General features: G+C 44.7%; 1 protein-coding gene across 1 annotated transcript in view; it reads right to left on the bottom strand.

Annotated features, from left to right (window-relative positions):
• Window positions 1–19,175, bottom strand: part of GMDS (GDP-mannose 4,6-dehydratase) — a 628,352-nt gene that overhangs the window by 327,960 nt on the left and 281,217 nt on the right. The window contains exon 6 of the mRNA XM_051855925.3: window positions 19,045–19,149. Coding sequence (XP_051711885.1) covers window positions 19,045–19,149 — 105 coding nt within the window. The remainder of the gene's footprint in view (window positions 1–19,044; window positions 19,150–19,175) is intronic.

Here is a 19,175-nt window from a genome sequence, read left to right as displayed (position 1 = left end):
CTTTGTCCACTTGCTAAAGGTTTATATTGAACAGTCTGGACTGCAGGAGACCAGAGGACATTCATGCAAATGATGGTTTCCCCCTAACAGGGCGAGAGTCTGCTTCCCCTGGGCACCAGGGATACTGACCCTGAGGTCCTGCCCTTCCAGGATCCCCACGCCAGTGAGGGTCTGCTGCTCTGCCATGCTGCCGGCCCTCCCTGCAGGCCTGGACAGTCGCCATCTCTCAGCAAGTGGCCATGGGGGGTACCATGTTGGCATGCCAAGGCTCCCCTTCTACCAGCAGGAAGGAACTGTCAGAAAGATGACGAGGGACCTCGAGAAATAAAGAAACTGCATTTTCTCTGCACATCTGGATGTAATGTGAGTAATTGTGCCACGCTGACACATATTTATTTTAATTTTCCCTTTAGACAGTCAGAAAACATTCAGTTTTACATTGTATTTTATGTGGAATATATGTGTACCATGAGTATATGCATATAAAAATATACGTATTAACCTCCAATTTTGCCTCACTAAAATAAGTTATGCTTAATGATTTTGTTTTTCACATCCAAGGCAAACTACTTTTTTTTTTAAGAAATTCGGAGCCATCAGATCTCTTGTCTCCATGGTCCCTCCTCATCGCCCACACCTCCCTTCCTGCAGGGACGGGTGATGGGGTGGCTGCAGGGGCCCCAGCAGGAGGGGCCCAGACACAGACTCATAGCCAGGGTCTCCATTTCCTGGCTTTGTCCTTGTCTGGTCCTCACATCATGTGTGTAGGCCTGTAGTTTAACATAATCCTTGTTCAGCTTTCTTCTATCTTGTCTTAATATAATATCCCTGTATTCAAATATCTTCTAAAACAACAGCTGGCAGAAAAGAATGGATGAAATGTATAAAACATACACCTTAAATTACCAGCATTAAACGATACTGGAATTGCCTTTTAGACAACGATAGTGGCACACTTGCTGAAATTAAATAATTTTATCAGCTACTAAGTCACAATCTTTCTCACACGTATTACTTCAATAGAGAATTTTGTTTTTAAAGACAATGCAATAGTTGGCATCCTATTAAACAGTGGAAGTAGGGGAAGACGCGCTAGGAAAAGTGTACAAAGTTCTACCAGGGACAGTTCTGCTGCTCATCCACAAAATTACTACTTTTTCAAGGGTATATTTCCATGGCTCTCAAATTATACTAACTCCTAAGAAGCAACGCAACTCTGTGTGTGTAGCAATTTTTGCCGTTTGTATGTGTGCATGACTGTGTATTCAAATGCATATACACATGTAAAATGTAGCCAGATAGTATTTGAAGTAACCACAATTTCTGTAATAGAAATTCTGTTCCGTTGCCCAATACTTCTTCCAAAAGTTCTTGATTTAAAGATTTTTTTTGGAGTTAGATAAAGTACAAAGACAGTTTGGACGATATTCATTGCAAAACAGAATTCATTCCAATTTATTCTGAACCCCACATGAACCTCCGCTGTGGGGCCCTGCATTTTTCCCCTGTGGTAATCTCTGGCCACCCCACTGAGAAGTGCCTGGGCCGTGGCTCAGTGCAGACAGGGTGTAGAAAGAGGAGACACGGAGAAGGTCGCGGCTGACTGAGCAGACCACTGAGATCAGAGAGATCATAGCTCATTTGCTCACCGAGCCCTGCCAAGAGCAACACTATTTAACTGCAGGTACTCAGAATCCAGCAGGCACGCTTACAGGAATCGCAGGCTTGAAAGAGGACAATTCACAATGTGCGTCTGTCGGGGACAGCTTCCGCCTTTTGGCAAGTATTTACAAATATGTGTTTAAAGAGAAATGCTCAAACTACTTTGCTATCTGCAACCAGGCATTTTAGTGCATTTCCCACTGACTGACAACTGAAACTCACAAATCCTTAACTCAGAGTTTCTCAACTTGGGCACTGCTGACTTGTGGGGCTGGATAACGCTTCCACTTTTTGTGGGGGTATACGGTGCATCCTGACCTTTCACCCACTAGATGCCAGCAACACCCCCTCAGACATTATAACCTCCCCAACCTCCTGCTGGGGAGACATCAGTGCCGCAGCTGAGACCCGTGGCCAAACAAGAACAGCCATCAAGTCAAAACTACGTTCTCGGGAGAAGCTGACCCGGCTCCACAGGTGCACTGCATGACGCTTTCTGTTCCTTTGGTACAAGGGACTCGGGGAAGACTCAAGGACTACTGACCACGAGGTATTTACGTCATGATGAGACTAGGGAGTCTCCACGTGGGGCCAGAGTGGCTCTGGGATCCTGGCCTCTGAGCGGGGTCTAGGCGGAAAGCCCACATTTGGGAGTCATCCGTGTGGATGGCGTTTCAAGTCCTGAGACCACCAAGAGAGGGAAGTGAGCAAGAAACAAATCCACAAACACTACCACGTCCGGAGGTCAGACAGAGGGCGAGCATAGGAAGACTGGAAAGCAGAAATCAGGGAGGCCAGAGTGCAGCAGGAACGCAGCAAGATCCTAAAATGCGGGAAGCCAGGTCCCTGGGGGTAACCACGGCAACTGCGGAGGAAGGACAGAGCCAGGAGGCAGGGCGGCTAAGGTAGTGGGGGCCTGGGACGGGACAGCTTTGGGAGAATGCGCACGTCCGAGGGACCCGGCACCAGAGCAGTGCAGGCAGGCTTTGAGAGCACAGACAAGCCTTCTGAGGGCTTTTGCCGAAAGGCAGGGAAGAGGGTGAGTTTGGGAGGCTTGAATTCGAGAGGAAGAGAACACAGCCACAACAGCCAGGGCTGGGCCAGGCAGAAGACAGGAGCCGGAGCCCCGTCCTGCCTCCAGCACGGGGAGCAGGGAAGCCGGCCTGGCAGCAGAGCAGCCGGGACTGGAACCAGCACTCCAACATGATGCTGGAGCACAGGGGTGCCTTGGCCCTGCACCACCGGCCGTCTCTCCTCCGACATCTGAGCGTCTGCTCCGCCCTCCTGTTGTAGGGAGCGCTCTGCTACATTACCCTCACAGTAAGAGGTAGGGGAAAGAAGGTTCCTAACAGAGAGGATGTCAGGGGAGAGCGTCAATTTCAACACGCCCCATGAAAACTCACAGGGATATCGTAGAAATACGAGTCTCATCTTTTGAAAGTAACTCCATTTTGTAGAAAAGACTTCAGCGTTTTTAAAAAAAAAAAAGGACGCCTTATTTCCATCCTTTACTAGACTCGGCTGCATCTCAGAACTGATACAGGAGCTGCTTTACGGATGACAACAGTGATACCCAGGCCTCTCAGATGCGGACTTCTCTAGTGCACATCTGGACTAAGAAATGTAGGGACATTTATGAAACATCAATCCAGTGTTCAAAGAGACTTTAACACAACAGTACTGGCTTTTAGCCATCCCTGCGCAAAGGCTGCAGAGCAAGACAATCCTCTCAAGTCTTCACTTCCAATTCTCATCTGACAGAAAACCAGACAAGGCAGCGATCTAGAAAATGAGGCAAGTGTGCAGCCTTGCACAGTCGTCTCACTTGGCTCTCAGGACAGGTTCTGCTCTTCCACACGCCAGACCCTGAAAACAATGAGGACGAATGCTGCCAGCCCAGGGGAGTGAGTAACCTTGCCTCCGCTGTCATCGCTGTCACGAATACTGCATTTCAACTTCAAACAGGTTTTCAAGAAGGGTCAGACTCCAAGTGCAAGAGCATATTAGGAACAAAGGGTGATTTCCAGGCACTGTGTCTGTCAGCGAGCCTTGACACGACTGCTGCTATGGGGTCCACGTGCAACACCAAGGGCGGGGAACTGTGACTTCTCTGCTCCACCCCTGTGCTCTCCTTCAGTAATGTCCCCGCCTCCTGGAGGTCCCTCAGCTCTCTGGGGTTTGCACAGAGGAGACTGGTGAGCACACAGGAAGCAGCACGGTGATGGGAGGAAGCGAGGCACAGGCTGATTTTCTAAAGAACAGCTACTGAGCATGAGAGCATGTGGTGGGTGCCACACGAGAGTGTGTAAGCCCTGTTGACACCAGATCACTGCCGGCAAGGAGGTAAACTAGTGCACCAAAAGACTCCTCTTGGTCCTAGGAAAACCGTCTTGAATGTTAGAGTCCACACAGAGGTTCCAGTGGTCCTTATGTAATTTGTAAAAAGCAATGTCTGTGAGCTGCAAAACCCAATACTCTTCAAATCAGCTAGGAACAAACTGTCAACAAGACCACAAAAAGCAAAATTAACAGTCACATAAGACAAACCATATAAAGAATTATGAAAAAATGGGGATATTTGTCATTCAGCAGTATCACTGACACAGTACTCACTGGACAGCCTCTAAAACTCATAACACGATGAAGCGTGGTTTCTGAAAGTAAACAAACTGAGGTAAAGCAGAGTTTAGTCGCAGGATTTTTTTTTCTTAAGGATTTTTTTTTAATTTGAAAGGCAGAGCTGGAGTGAAGAGACAGAAGGGAGGTCTTCCATCTGCTGGTTCACTCCCCAAATGGCTGCCAAACAGCAGGGCTACGCCAGGATGAAGCCAGGAGCCTGGAGCGTTTTCTGGTTCTCCCACGTGAGTGCAGGGACTCAAGTATTTGGGCCCTCTTCCACTGCTTCCCCATGCACTTTAACAGGGAGATGGGTCAGAAGTGCAGCAACAGGGTCTCAAACCAGCACCTTTATGGGATGCTGGAGTCACAGGCAGCAGCTTAACCTGCTGTGCCACAACGCCAGCCTTTGGTCTCAGTTTTTATGTTAACTAAGTGACAAAACTCAGGTCAAAGATTTGCTTCATATTTCACTAATCAAATTTAGGATTTAGCAAACCCAGAAAAAAAAAAAACAACAGGAGGGGCAAGCATTGTGGCACAGAGGGTTAAACTGCCTCTTGGGACCCCTGCGTATCAGAAGACCTGGGCTGGAGTGTCACCTCCTCGCTGACCCACTCTCTTGCTGCTGCACACCCTGGGAGGCAGCGGTGACGGCACAAGTACTTTGTCCTTTTCACCCACAAAGGAGACCTGGATGGAGTTTCTGGCTCCTGGATCTGCCCTGGGTCTGCCCCAGCTGATGTAGACATTTGGGAAGTGAGCCAGTAGCTGGAAGATTGATATCTCTCTGTCTCTCTGTCTCTCTGTCTCTCTCTCTCTCTCTCTCTCTGTCCCTCTGTGTGTGTGTGTGTGTGTGTGTGTCTAGCCCCCTATTTCAAATTTTAAAAAAATATAAAAACATTTTTAAAACAAAAAACCAGAAAGGAAAGAAGAACCAGCAAAATGCCAAACAGGAATAAATGTCTTCAGGAACGATTAGAGGATAAGAAAGGGAGATGATGGACGAAGCTGATCTTGGAAAACAAGCAGGGTAGATGAGCAGCCAGCGTAGGAGCTGAGTGATGTCACGGATGGCTGGCTGCGTGGTGCTGGAGGCAAGCATGTGGGTTCAAATCCTAAACTCTTGGCTTACTTTGGAAAGGTAGTTAAAGCTCTCTAAACTCCTGTCTCCCCACCTATAAAACAGACATAATCGTATCTACCTAATAGCTTTATTATTAGAATTAAAAGAGATGAGAGAGAACAGTGCCTACCACATGGCCAGGAAAAACTGAAGGTGAGCTGCTGTGTCATCTTTTTTATAAAAAGTACCACTAACAGTCCTATCAGAGGACAGGTTTTTATAAATGTGAACTGATGGCTCAGGAGCACCCAACTTCTCAAGAGGGATCTGTGTCTAAACTTCAACTTTTAGAAGCACTTAGAAGCAGACTGGAAAAAGGAACAGGCTGAGAACAACCCAGCAGAGGCTTTGGGGGACGTGGCTGCAGGCTGCGGGGAGGGAGGACTGGGTGGCAGGCAGAGCCACCACAGACCCACCAGGTCCTATCCCACAGTGAGCAGTCGCAGCAGCCCCAGCCCCAGGGGTGCTTGGGGGGCCCTGGGCAGTCTGTTCCCTCTTGAGCTCCGGGGAGCGCACAACCCCTGCACCCCCACTCCAAACCCAGCCCACAAAAGCAATCGCATTTTCATAATCATGAGTCGTCATCAACACAGCAGCATTCAGGGCTGTCCAAGTTCTGCTCACGGAACAGAGAAGCAAGCTCGTCCACTTTCCAAGATGTGCATTATTTCATTCTCCTGCCCGCCACACACGGGTAGACTGTATTCTCTGCATGTGTGTCCCTGTCCTAGAATAGGGCTGGAAGGAATAATTCCCTGTGTCCTCAGCTTTAGGAAGCCTTCCTCAACATCTTCTGGGCATGCCTAGTCTGTGGTCTCCCAGACGGGGACGTACTGGGACCAAGGCCCTTAACCATACATAACTTGGTCTTCCTCCAATAAAATTAATCTGTGCTTGTCTGAGAAATGCCGCTCCCTTCTTAGAAAAGAACTGCTCCCTGGCACAAACGACCTGCTAGGATCGTTCAGAGGGCTGTGGGCCAGGAGGAGCGTCTCCCCTGTGCCGCTACCTAGTTTTCCTCCTGTGGGCACAGGGGCTCCCCCATCCCACTGGGGAAAGGTGAGAAAGTCACCTTTCTCACGGCCAGGAGGGAACCCTTGTAATCAGACAGTGTTTGCACTGCCGGATCGCGTTCCCTCACGGGTTAATGACTTGTACTCTCAGCTTCCGGCACCTTCTAAGAAATCTGCAACTTCACTAGCGGGAGAAGACAAGAGCAGACGTCTGCTTGAACATACGATTCTGCACATTCTGTTTACTCCACTGATCCTTAGACTCTCTCCATACCACTAACCTCTACGTAACGATAACTGGGAATTAAACATCCCACAAAGCACAGGGGGCAGACCATCAGCCTCTAACATTTCATGCCCAATATCCTATGAACTACCTTACTGGGTGTTATCTACTGGAATTATCACTCACCTACCTCTGAATGCTTAGCTCCAAAGTGCTCAGGAAAACAAGCCATCTACCCCTTTATTTATTTTATTATTACATTTTAAATTGTAAGGTGGTGCAAATAGAACCCACTTCTCCAGGTAGGACATCAGTGGTAGTGGAATAGAACCAACATGCTGGTTGCTATTTTCTTTAGCTCAGAACAGCCCTAAGTGAAAACTTTTATTATCTGACTTTACAGATGAGAAGGCTGAGGCTCAGAAGTTGAGAACCTGGTCAACAGTCACTCATCTGAAGTGGCAGAACTAGACTCAATCCACGCAGCTGAATACATCTGATTCTTACCTGAACCAACTGAGAGGGCAACAGAATTTTGTAACAAATGGTGAAAAAGAAACTTCTGACTTAAACTAAAAAATTCTGAAGAAAATACAAAATGTTCTTCTGAAATAATGTGCAATTTATCTAATAAAATGTATTTTTTTGCACCTATGTGTTTGTTATTAGCACAGCCAAAATGTAAAGTGGGTGTTTTCTGGTTTGTAATTTTATTTGGCAAAACGTTAGTACTTCATGTAAGATTTTCATAGGACCATTAATAAAAATACATGAATCATTTTTAAAAATACATGAGGGTTTCATTAATTTTCTCAAGGGTCTTTCATAGGCCTTTGGTATTTACCCATAATCCCTTCATTCATATTTTCTGACTTCCCTAACTCCGATGTTAAGTGGTTTTCCTGCCAGAATCTCACATGTAAAAGGCTTTTCCTACGACTGTAGCTTCTCTTCAACATCGGCTACATTTTATCCTTCTGAAGTCAGGGAGGTCCCCAGGCCTCCCCCGGCCATCAGCCAACATCACCAACATGTTCTCAGTTTTCAGTTGAGAGGCTCTGCAGTTGGCCAGCTCTGTTGCATTCATGCCTCACTCTCTCAGTAACACCAGTAGCCACAAGAAACCCACTAAAACAATTGGCTCCAATAGGGTCTCTCACCTGGGAAGGGTAGGGTAAAGGAACCAGCGCTCAAGGATTCGGCGAGGAAAACACGGGTACAGGGAAGAAAAGAGGAAGGACAAGGCAACACATGCTCAGTCCACGGGCACCGTCCTGATCTTTATCCCACGTGTCTGCACAGCGATTCTCAGGATGCTCCGAGCAGGTGCGCAGGGCCCCTGCTCCACGTGCAGATGAGGAAACTGCAGACCGAGCTATCTGACTCAATCACACAGCTGGTGCCTAGCCACGTTCTGTTACACTGGCTGGCTATGTGTGGGAAGTTGTGTTGCATGAGATAAAGACAGTTGTTGGTTTTGGCTTCCAATGCCGATGCCATGTAAATTACGAAACATTGAAAAATATCCTTGAATTCTATTTAACAGCCCCCAAAGTCTCACCTCAGTAGGTGACAGGGAATCCATTCTGTTTGGTGGTAATAACCACCTCCACTAGACCAAGTATTGCTTCAAGTGTCTTTCATGTTTAAGCAATTATACCTCATCTCTCCACACAGAATAACATGGACCAGACAGCGCTGCGAGCGCCAAGGATAAATGTCATCTGTGAAGTGTCATAGTCTACAAATGCGATGGTAAACCACATGATGTCACTTTCTGCCCCAACCAGAAAGGCCACCCAGAACCTGGTGGGCCCAGGGGTAATGGTCAACAATCTCACCATTTACGAACACACAACATGGCATTGTGTAAAATCCATGATGCTCTGCTGAACTCAAACAGGGATTACTTCATCCCCAGACTTCACAATAGGCAACTGAGTTTTTTTCGGTGAGTTATGACACTGAAGCTCATCTAAAGAAACCACAAGGCACCTTTGATAGATAGAAATATAAATAAAATATTGAGTTGTTTGGTATTGGCTCACTTGTTTCTTGATTCATCTATAGCTGCATGATTTGAATGTGCTGGTCACAATGGCAAATACTAAGTAATATTCTGAAATATTACTTTATTTATACATATACTATGCATATATATCTATATAGTTTATACATAGAGAGAATGCTTTCTGCCTAATGTGATTAAATAAAAATAAGTTACAGTTATTTGTGTCACACATTATATTACTTCCTAAAACACTGAAATATATATGAATTCTAATAATTCTAAAGGAAAAATCTCATATACAGTGAACCTGTCACAGAGATATTACTATAATCTTACATGCTGAAACATAAACTCCAATCTCTTTTAATGCTTATTTCATATCAAAGCCAAAACATGGACTCCACAGCTTATCCCCAAGGAAAAGATCTGTTCTTGTTAGAACTAATAACCAAAGTAAACATGCTCCCCGACTTTGGAAGTGAGCGACACGGTTCTGTGGAGCAGTGGGTGGCAGATCTGATTAAGACGGTCTCCAACTGCCAGCCCTGCTCTCTGGGTGCCCTGAACTGGCTCTCACCTGGAGACCAGAAGACCTAGGGCTGAGACCTTCCCTGGAGTCCTACTAATCAGAATGATTTTTTTCCTGTGTTCGGGTAAATATTTGCTAAAGCTCTAGGAAGGATTTAGTGGAAAAATAAAAGTGACATGTAAAGAAAAATGAGATCCCATTCTGATAGGTGACATTCACCCAGATTCGGAGACAACCCTTGGTTAATTCTAGAGCAGGGTTTCTCATCCTCGCCACTGTCGACATCGTGTGCTGGGCTGGTCATCGTGCTGTCCAACGTGGGATGCTCAGCAGTGTCCCCAGCCTCTGTCTACTGATGCCAGTAGCAACCCCTTCCCCACTGTGGGCTGGAAGCATCTCCAGACTTTGCCACATGGGCACACTCATCCCCTCCTCGCCCCTTAGCCTCCTCGTGCCCAGCTGAATGGTTCTCATTTTTACAACAAAGAACAATCGTTAGAAAAAACAAAGGAAAAAAATTACCTAAACCTTTACTGTGATGTGGGTAATTTCTACATTAATTAGTTTTAAAATTCTGGAGATTAAAATCATGACAATAAATGCATTTAGGTATTTTATGAAGCAAAACTTAGAAACTAAAAACAATGTTCCAAACTAAAATGCAGAACCTCAAGTTCCTGAACCTGAAACTATGAGATTCTCTCGGGTGAATACTGCTTTTAGACAGATATACTATGGTTCCTTATGAATCCACAGTTAGAGGAATGTGCTGTATCTTCTAAAAAATGGCGCAATATCTAAACAATGGTGGCATATCATCCATTTGTGACAGTCTCAAACTGTTAATTATGTGTTTACTTTCAGTAGTTACTTCTTATTGCAATGTGGTTTTTTTAAATGTATTTGTCATTATTTCTTATTCTTCTCATTGCCAAAGTTTGATGATACCCAAAGCAAGTTAGTTGCACTACACATTTTATTATTAGAAAACTCTCACTGTTGCACTGTGATTATTTCTGCTAAACATCAGAAAGGAATACTGCTGTTATCAAAACTAATTAATGTCTTTTATAAAAGGTAAGAGTGGCTGAGGCCTTAAATATCCAGCTTCACCACACGCCCCGTTCTGACTCACAGGGGTTGCTCCTGCCCAGTGCCAACTCTCAGATTCACAGATATGCTATTCCCACAACCGAGAACAATGTTCACACCTGTCCTGCAGGACTGCCCCAGTCTCAGCGCTGGCATTGGCTGGGTTTAGGACTTTGCAGGCAATAGTCTCAGACTGCTTCCACTTCTTCACTGACTAAAAACGGGGATGGAGTGAGCTTCCCAATCCTTTCTGTTTCATCTTGAGAGAGTATTTTGAGGGAATGAACACAGGTGGATGTGAACTGGGGGTCCCCCAAGAGTTCTCCCAAGGAAAGAATAGCATCTAATGGGTTAGTATACATTTTTAAACACACAGGAAAAACAGAATAAACAGATGTATGGGTTTCAATATACACATAAAGAAAAGTAATAAGAACAACCAAGTAAAAATTGTCTCTGAAAGTACTGAACTACTAAATCAAATATAATAAAGAAGATGAAGGTTATAATCCTTTATGCTGTTGAAATGTTTGATGATGATGATAAAAGCCAGGTTACTCTGATTCTGACTTCTCGACTGGGAATGAAGCACAAAGGTGCACACGCGCCAGGGGCACTGTGGTGCCCACTAGGCTCTCGCTGAATTCCAGAGAAAACAGCGTCCAGCCGCGGAGGAGCTCCTGGCGGGAGCAGGCCACAAGGGACCACAGTCCAGAGGCAGCAGTGGAGCAGAGCGGGGCTGGGAGCGAAGCGAAGGTGGAATGAGAAAGAGAAGGAGACGCCCTACGGGGAAGAGGGAAGGCTTCGTCCAGAGCTGAATCAACATCCTATTCTTAAACACTTAAACGAGAGACAGAGAGAGAGGGAGAGAGAAGAGTGGGAGGAGAATGGAAGAAACACACTGCCGACACAGAGCGTGATGTCTTAGTCAGGCCAGAGGTATCCAGGGATGAAGCCAATCACTTCCGTGACTCACTGCTGGTAAACTAATGGCCCACGAGGTGGATTTCCAAAGCCAGACCTCACCACCTCAGTCAGCCCTACAGCAGCAGTCCCTGCGCTGCCCAGACGTTCCTAATGACCGAAAGATGGACATGAGTCAACCTGGAGAAAAACAGCCTCACCGGAGGACTGGAAACCATAAGTGTGCCTCCTGCTCTGCCAAGATGGTGTCTTCGGAGCGGGAGCCCTCTGCAGTGCCCTCGAGTGCCCACACGAGGCAGCAGAGAGCTGTGGCCAAGCACACTCCAGGCCCAGCCTTTCTCCTGCATGAGCCAGCCTGGGAAGTCGCCCAGAGCCCTCGGCCACTCCTCAGCTGTGGACGCTTAAGGCTCAAGTCCCCACGCAGCTTGCAAACTGAAGACCCACTAGAACATTCAGTGTGTAGATCACCGCTTAGTAACGATGGCCACAGTCATCAAAGTCAGGAAATCGGGTTTATTCTAGTCATTTAATATTACTGTAATCTTCTGAAACAAGAAGCTAGGTTCTATTTCTATTTTTGGATGTCTCTCAATTATCTTGAAAAATATGTAATTTCATTTGGGATATACTTGAATTATTTATAATTTTTCAAAGGTCACCAAATTTTATTTACAGCATAGCAATATGTTGAAAATTAAGATGTAATCGGCAACCTGGTTAAATTACTCACGTAATGAACAGTGGATAATCTTATTTTACATTCTAATGAAATAAAGAATCAGAATTAATTACAGGGGCTAGCACTGCGGTGTAGTGGGAGAAAGCTGCCACCTGCAGTGCTGGCATCCCTTATGGGCACCAGTTTGAGATCCAGCTGCCCCACTTCCGATTCTGCTCTCTGTTATGGCCTGGGAAAGCAAAAGATGGCACCAGTGCTCGGGCCCCTACACCCACGTGGAAGACCTGGAAGAAGCTCCTGGCTCCTGCCTTCAGCTTGGCACAGCTCCAGCTGTTGCGGCCATGTTGGGAGTGAACCAGTGGATAGAAGACCTCTCTCTCTGTCTCTCTCTGTCTGTCTCTCTCTGTCTATGTCTCTGCCTCTCTGAAACTCTGCCCTTCAAATAAATAAATAAATCTTTTTTAAAAAAGAATTAGAAATATTATTAGCTTTACTAAACAGTCTTGCTTTTAATGTTCCAATTGGGAGAATTACTTTAAAATGAAGAGTAGATTACTGGGGACAGCACTGTGGCACAGCGGGTAAAGCCGCCACCTGCAGTGCCAGCATCCCATATGGGTTCCAGTTCAATTCCCGGCTGCTCCACTTGCGATCCAGCTCTCTGCTATGGCTGGGAAAGCAGTAGAAGATGGCTCAGGTCCTTGGGCCCCTGCACCTGCGTGGGAAACCTGGAAGAAGCTCCTGGCTCCAGGCTTTGGATTGGCACAGCTCTGGCTGTTGTAGCCAACTGGGGAGTGAACTATTGATGGAAGACCCCCCCGCACCGCCTCTCCTTCTCTCTCTGTGTAACTATGACTTTCAAATAAATAAATAAATCTTTTAAGAAATAGATTATTGATAATATATTTGAAAGAATTTCTAGTATTCATGAGCTATATCACAGTAAATAAAAATCTGAGTATTCTTCCCATAGTTTAACTCGCATAAGACATCACAGTCTTATTAACTGTTTTGTGTTTCAAATTTAGCAACAATAGCAAAAAAAGTTTGTACATGTAGATTTCTTCACAGAAACTAAATGACACTAGATAATAAATAAAACCTTTTTTTTTCTAAATGGAAAATATAAAAATCAGCAATTTCCAGTAGAAAGTTATCACCAATACTATTTGTGGCGAACAGAATAGTGTATTTATGTAAATAAAAGTGTAGAGATATGCAAATGAAACAGCCAGATAGATACAGAATTTCAAGTGTGGAGAAAGAGTATAAGAAAAAGTTTTTCAGATACAGATAGTTTTGTGCAAGCTATTCATGAAATAAAACACTTATCTTTAAAAATTGGATATATTTTCAACAAACTGGAGTGCTTATTAACGAAAAGCTTCTTGTTAATATCTGAGAGCGTCAAGATATAGAAAGTCATTCACAAAACAAGCTAACACTTTCATACTTTATGATTCTAAAATTCTAACCATTATTCATTTACATTTTGCATATTACTAAAGTGCCTTCACTTTATAAAAAGCAAACCTAAAGCAAGAATGTATCAATCATCTCACTTCCACCATAAGACTGACCAGATGGCTGATTGAGACAAACAGGCTAAACTGAATTATTGTCTTTACAAATTAGATCAATGATTTCCTAGGTTTTATTTTATGATAACCACAGTTGATTCTTTCTCTAGATATAGTAAAAGTTCTCATAACAAAACAAAAATATTTAAAGTGAAAACCTAAATAAAGCAAGTCTTTAAATTAAAAGAAAAACAGGCAGGAGTTTATAGATAAACATTTCAGATGCCTAGATCCCACATTGTGCCTGGGCTCAATATCTAGTCCCGGCTCCTGGCCCCAGCTTCCTGCTAATGAGACCCTAGGAAGCAGTGGTGATGGCTCCAACAGTTGGGTTCCTGCTACCCACATGAGAGCACAAATTGAGAGTTCCAACCTCCAGGCTTCACAACCCTGCACACATCTGGGGAACAACATGGTGGGTCAGAGCTTGCTTTCTCTCTCAAATTAAGCGAAGAGAGAGGAGAGAGAGAGAGAGAAGAGAGAGAGAGGAGAGAGAGGAGAGAAAGAGAGGAGAGAGAAGAGAGAGAGAAGAGAGAGAGGAGAGAGAGAGGAGAGAAAAGAGAGAGAGGAGAGAGGACAGAGAGAGGAGAGAGAAGAGAGGAGAGAGAGAGAGGAGAGAGAGAGAGAGAGAGGAGAGAGAGGAGAGAAAAGAGAGAGAGGAGAGAAAAGAGAGAGAGGAGAGAGAGGGGAGAGAGGAGAGAGAGGGGAGAGAGGAGAGAGAGGGGAGAGAGGAGAGAGAGAGGAGAGAGAGAAAGGAGAGAGAGAGGCGAGAGAGGGAGAGAGGAGAGTGCAGAGAGAGAGAAGAGAGAGAGAGGAGACGGAGAGAGGTGAGAGAGAGGAGAGAGAGAGAGGAGAAAGAGAGAGAGAGAAGAGAGAGAAGAGAGAGAAGAGAGAGAAGAGAGAGAAGAGAGAGAAGAGAGAGAGAGAGAGAGAGAGAGAGAGGAGAGGAGAGGAGAGGAGAGGAGAGGAGAGGAGAGGAGAGGAGAGAGGGAAGAGAGAGAGAACAGGAAGCAAGAAAGTTTAGAATAAAGAAAAGACACACATGAGAGTCCGAAACAAAGCTGTCAGAACTCAGGAGCTGGGTTGCTGTGGCGAACCATGTCAGACCCTGGCAGCTAACCAGCTTGCTGGGTTCCGCACCTCACTGACAAGTCTCCTTCCTTGAGAGCACTCAGTCACTCCAGGATAGCAGCGAAGGACAACACGCGGGGCCTCAGCTGACTTCAGGAAATCTGCTGCAGGATTCATCACTCTCAACTCTTTGTCCATTATCTTTGATGGAAATCTTTTTTTTTTTTTTTTTTTTTAAGATTCATTATTTATTTGAAAAGGCAGAGAGAGGGAAAGAGACAGAGACAGAGATTTTCCACTCCCAAAACGGCCATAATGGCCAGGTCAGAGCCAGGAGTGAAGAATTTCTTTCAGGTCTCTTACGTGGGTAGGAGGGAACCAAGTACTTAGGTCACCCTCCACTGCTTTCCCAATGCAGTAGCAAGGAGCTGGGTAGGAAGTGGAGCAGCTGGGACACAAAGCATTGCCCACTGGAATGCCAACGCTGCAGGCAGAGGCTTCACCCACTTCGCCACAACGCTGACCCCTGAAAATGTTTCTAAAAGACTACCTTGCCACACTGGGAAAAACCCACAATAAACCCAGCTGGACATTCTTGGATGTTGAGAATCCAAGTGTCTACATCAAGGGCCAACAGCTCCTCTCTTAAAGGCCCAGACTGTAAAGACTTTAGGTTTTGCAGGTTCTAGGACTCGGCAGTGTGAAAGCAGCCATAGGCAGTATGTACACAAATGAGTCTGGCTACGTTCCAATAAAGCTCTATTTACAGAAACAGGCCTCAGGGCAGGATTTGGTTCATGAGCCAATGCTTGTCAACCTTTTGTTTAGAATATCTTTATATTTAAAAAAAATCTTCCACACTTTTTAAAGTCAGAAATTATCATAGAATGTTACTCATGCAAACAAAAGAGATCATGCCAATTATTTTTCACTGGGAAAAAAGTGTGTAATCCCTAAACACTACATTAACTTGGACTAATTGGGCATTTCGGATTGTATACCTTGGACTAGGTTGAGGTTTACCCCTGGACCATCTTAAAAAAACAGTGTTTTCACCCTGTGATTACAGTGCAGGAGAGGACTGATGTATAAATACTCAACCAATTTTAGAAAGCAAAGTCACTTAACATATCATGGCAAGTTGTAGGTGTACAAATTAAGATGAACTGAAAATTAATTTTACCTGTTTATTAAAAGACATCAGATTGAATCTTCACCTCAAAATAGTTAGCTTTAATTTGTATATGTATAAAGTCAATAAAACAATATTTACTTAAAACTCTACCACAGGGTTCAGCACTTGGCACTGCAATTCAGTCGCCATTTCAGACACTTGTGTTCCGTATCAGAGAGTCTGGTTCAAGCCCCAGCTACTCCACTGCCAATCCAGCTTCCTCCTAACACACATCCTGGGAGTCAGCAGATGATGGTGTAACCACTTGGGTCTCTGTCAGTAATTCCAGGCTCCCAGCTTTGGCCCAGCAGAGACAGAAAAAGCTCCCATTCACTGGTTCACTTCCCAAATGTCCAAAATAACTGGACCCCAGGCTGGATCCAGGAGCTGGGAACTCAATCCGGTTTCCCTTTGGGTGGTAGAAACCCAATTACCTGAGCCATCACACCATCTGCCCGCACCTGCAGTGGCAGAAAGCTGGAACCAGAAACCAGAGCTGGGAACTGAACCCTCGCACACGGCAACCTACTGGCATCTCTACCTCTAGGCCAGACGCAGGCCTCTCAAGGCAGCAAAGTTTTATCCATTCACTGAAAGGTATTTACTGCAGGCTTATTAGCAGCTACCTAGTACTTCAGAAACTGGAGATTTAAGAATACAACACAGTCCTACCAATTAAGGAATTTGCCAGTTTAATCTAATTTGAAAAATAAGTTTCAAGGTTTCTTATTTATTTATTTGGCAAGGAAGAGAAAGAGACAGAGACAGAGACAGACACACAGAGATGTCATGCAATGTTTCATTCCCCAAATGTCCTCAGTGGCCCCCAGCTGGGGCTGCAGGCTGGTGCTGAGACCTCAGTGTGGTCTCCGGTGTGGACAGCAGTGCTGGCCCCCAGGACCTGCACTGGCAGGACTGGAGACTGAATCCTGGCACTGTGGTCTGGGACACAGGCATCTCCACTGGCATCTTGACCACCAAGCTAAATAACCATCTTTCCAGCGTTGTGGCAGGGGGTTAAGCTACTGTTTGCAACACTGGCATTCCATATGGGCACCAGTTCCAGTTCCGGCTGCTCCACATCTGATCCAGCTCCTGCTAATGCAGAAGCTGGCCCAAGTCCTTGGGTCCCTGCACCCACCTGGGACAACAGGAAGAAGCTCCTGGCTTCTGGCTTCAGTGGCTGTGTGAGGAGGGAACCAGCAGATGGCAGATTCTCATCCTCTCTCTCCTCCCTCTCCCCCCCACCCCCACCCCCATTCTGCCTTTAAAATAAATAAAATATCCACAAAAGTCCATCTGTAATTTTCAATTTTTTAAAAAGATTTTATTTATTTACTTGAGAGGCAGAGTTACAGGGGAGAGACAGAGAGAGAGGTCTTCTATCCACTGGTTCCCTCCCCAAATACTGCAATGGCTGGAGCTGTGCCGATCTGAAGCCAGGAGCCAGGAGCTTCTTCTGTGTCTCCAATGCGGGTGCTGGGCCATCTTTCATTGCTTTCCCAGGCTATAGTAGAGAACTAGATCGGAGGAGGAGCAGCTGGGACACAAACTGGTGCCCATATGGGATGCCAGCGCTACAGGCGAAGGCTTAGTCTACTATGCTACAGCACTGGCCCAATTTTCAAATTTTGAACAATTCTATAAATATTTAGTACTAGATACTTTACCAAAGTATTGAGCTTTTTCATTATTTGGTTATAGAAATGAAGTGGAAAATGTGATACAATTGATTTCTGGATATACAATAAGACAAAATGGTATATGCTGCCATTTCAAGTGTTTAACGGACATTGAAGAGAGGCCCTAAGCTGCAGAAAAACACATCCAGGATAACTCTCTCTTCACGTCTGAAGATACGTGGGAGATTCTGAAGGAACGTTAACAGAGGGTCTGGTGATGACTGGGATTTAGTCTGAGGGGTTAAACTTTCTCTTTTCTTCCTGTATTCTCAACTTTTAAATAAAGAATCAGTATTTGTTTGTAAATAATGTTTTTAGGAAAAGAAAATCATTAACATTGAAAAAGACAAAAATTTATTCTCATTATAAGGACACCAGTAGGGGACTGGGAAGGAAGTCATAATTAAATTTATCCTTTTACTCCACAACCAAGAATACTTCCCCTCATCTTAACCAGGTCCATAATAAGCACTTTGTATTTAGTTTTTTGCAGGTAGAAAGTGGAGGGGGGTAGTACTAAGAAACTCAAACAATGTGAACAGACCCATTTGCGAGGAAAGAGGCAGGGACTGCCGTTCACTGAACGCAGTCCTCGGGGGTCCCGCACGCCAGATGCTGAGGCCAGGCTAACCAAGATCTTCCTCCCTGACCACAAACATCACCCAGACAGGGCCCCCGTGCTCGAGAGTCCATCATGGGAACTTTTAATGCAAGCAATTATAAAATAAAAGTGTACTGACGCTAAAGATGCCTTAATAAACCTGTCACTTAAATCTTTCTTCATGACTGGCTGGGTTAATTAGGTGGCTATGCAGTCACATCAACATGACTAGCTGCAGAGCACAAAACAACTTTTAACACTGGATGGATGTCTCATTTGCTCTCAGACTAGAAGGCTGAATGATAGTTAAATTTAATAAAACTGCTTTGTAAGGCTGCATATACTTTGTAAATATTTCTCATGCTTCAGTAAATCAGAAGTAACGCTGCAGGTACACATTTGCTCATTTGAAATCAAAATGCTAAGCATGAAGAGCCAGCAAGAGGTAGCAGGCTCAACAGCAACTATGGAAAGGCATCAAGCCAACGCAATAACAACACACTTTTCTGGGGAAAATGGACAATGCTTCTAAATACAAGAAGTGTTTCCAATTTGTTTTTGAATACAGCCTAGGAGCATAGTACCTTCTGGATGTCTGCTTAATAGAAGGTAAAGTAAAGTAAAAATAGTTTATAATTCAAAGGACTAAAAATAAAAAATAATTCAGATTTTATAAGTTGAATCTATATGACTAGGAATGATCTCCAGAAAGAACCAATGAATTACAACTAATTCCTTACATTCATACAGAAACCTCTTAACACCTCAGTGGAAAACATGTTTGGTAAGACCTACTAAAGAAAATGGCAAAATCAGAACACAGTTCAGTTTTTCATGTTGAATACCCTCCTTCACATACCCCCCATACACACACACACACACATTTAATGAACATCAAGGCTGGACTTAAATCTCTTCATTCACCACTTCTGACATTCATAAGAGTTAGAAACAGATGTAGAAAATTTCAGTTCATAATACATACACGGAAGATACATGTAACTTTTGTTGTGGGGTTAGAATCCTAAAATCTCCTTTCAAATCACACATTTACTAACCTCTTCTGGGGCTCTCATGATTGAAGAGAATGCCATTCACTGCAAAGAGATTATATGCTTCGCGGAAGTTCACCACAATCCAATAAGCATAGAGTTTTGCTGCCCCTATTGGAATAATTTTTAAAAGCAAA

Source organism: Oryctolagus cuniculus, chromosome 5 (assembly GCF_051225735.1).
Source record: "Oryctolagus cuniculus isolate XC-2025 breed Fujian yellow rabbit chromosome 5, ASM5122573v1, whole genome shotgun sequence".
Taxonomy (NCBI): Eukaryota; Metazoa; Chordata; class Mammalia; order Lagomorpha; family Leporidae; genus Oryctolagus; species Oryctolagus cuniculus.
This window is presented reverse-complemented; position numbering and strand designations above follow the sequence as displayed.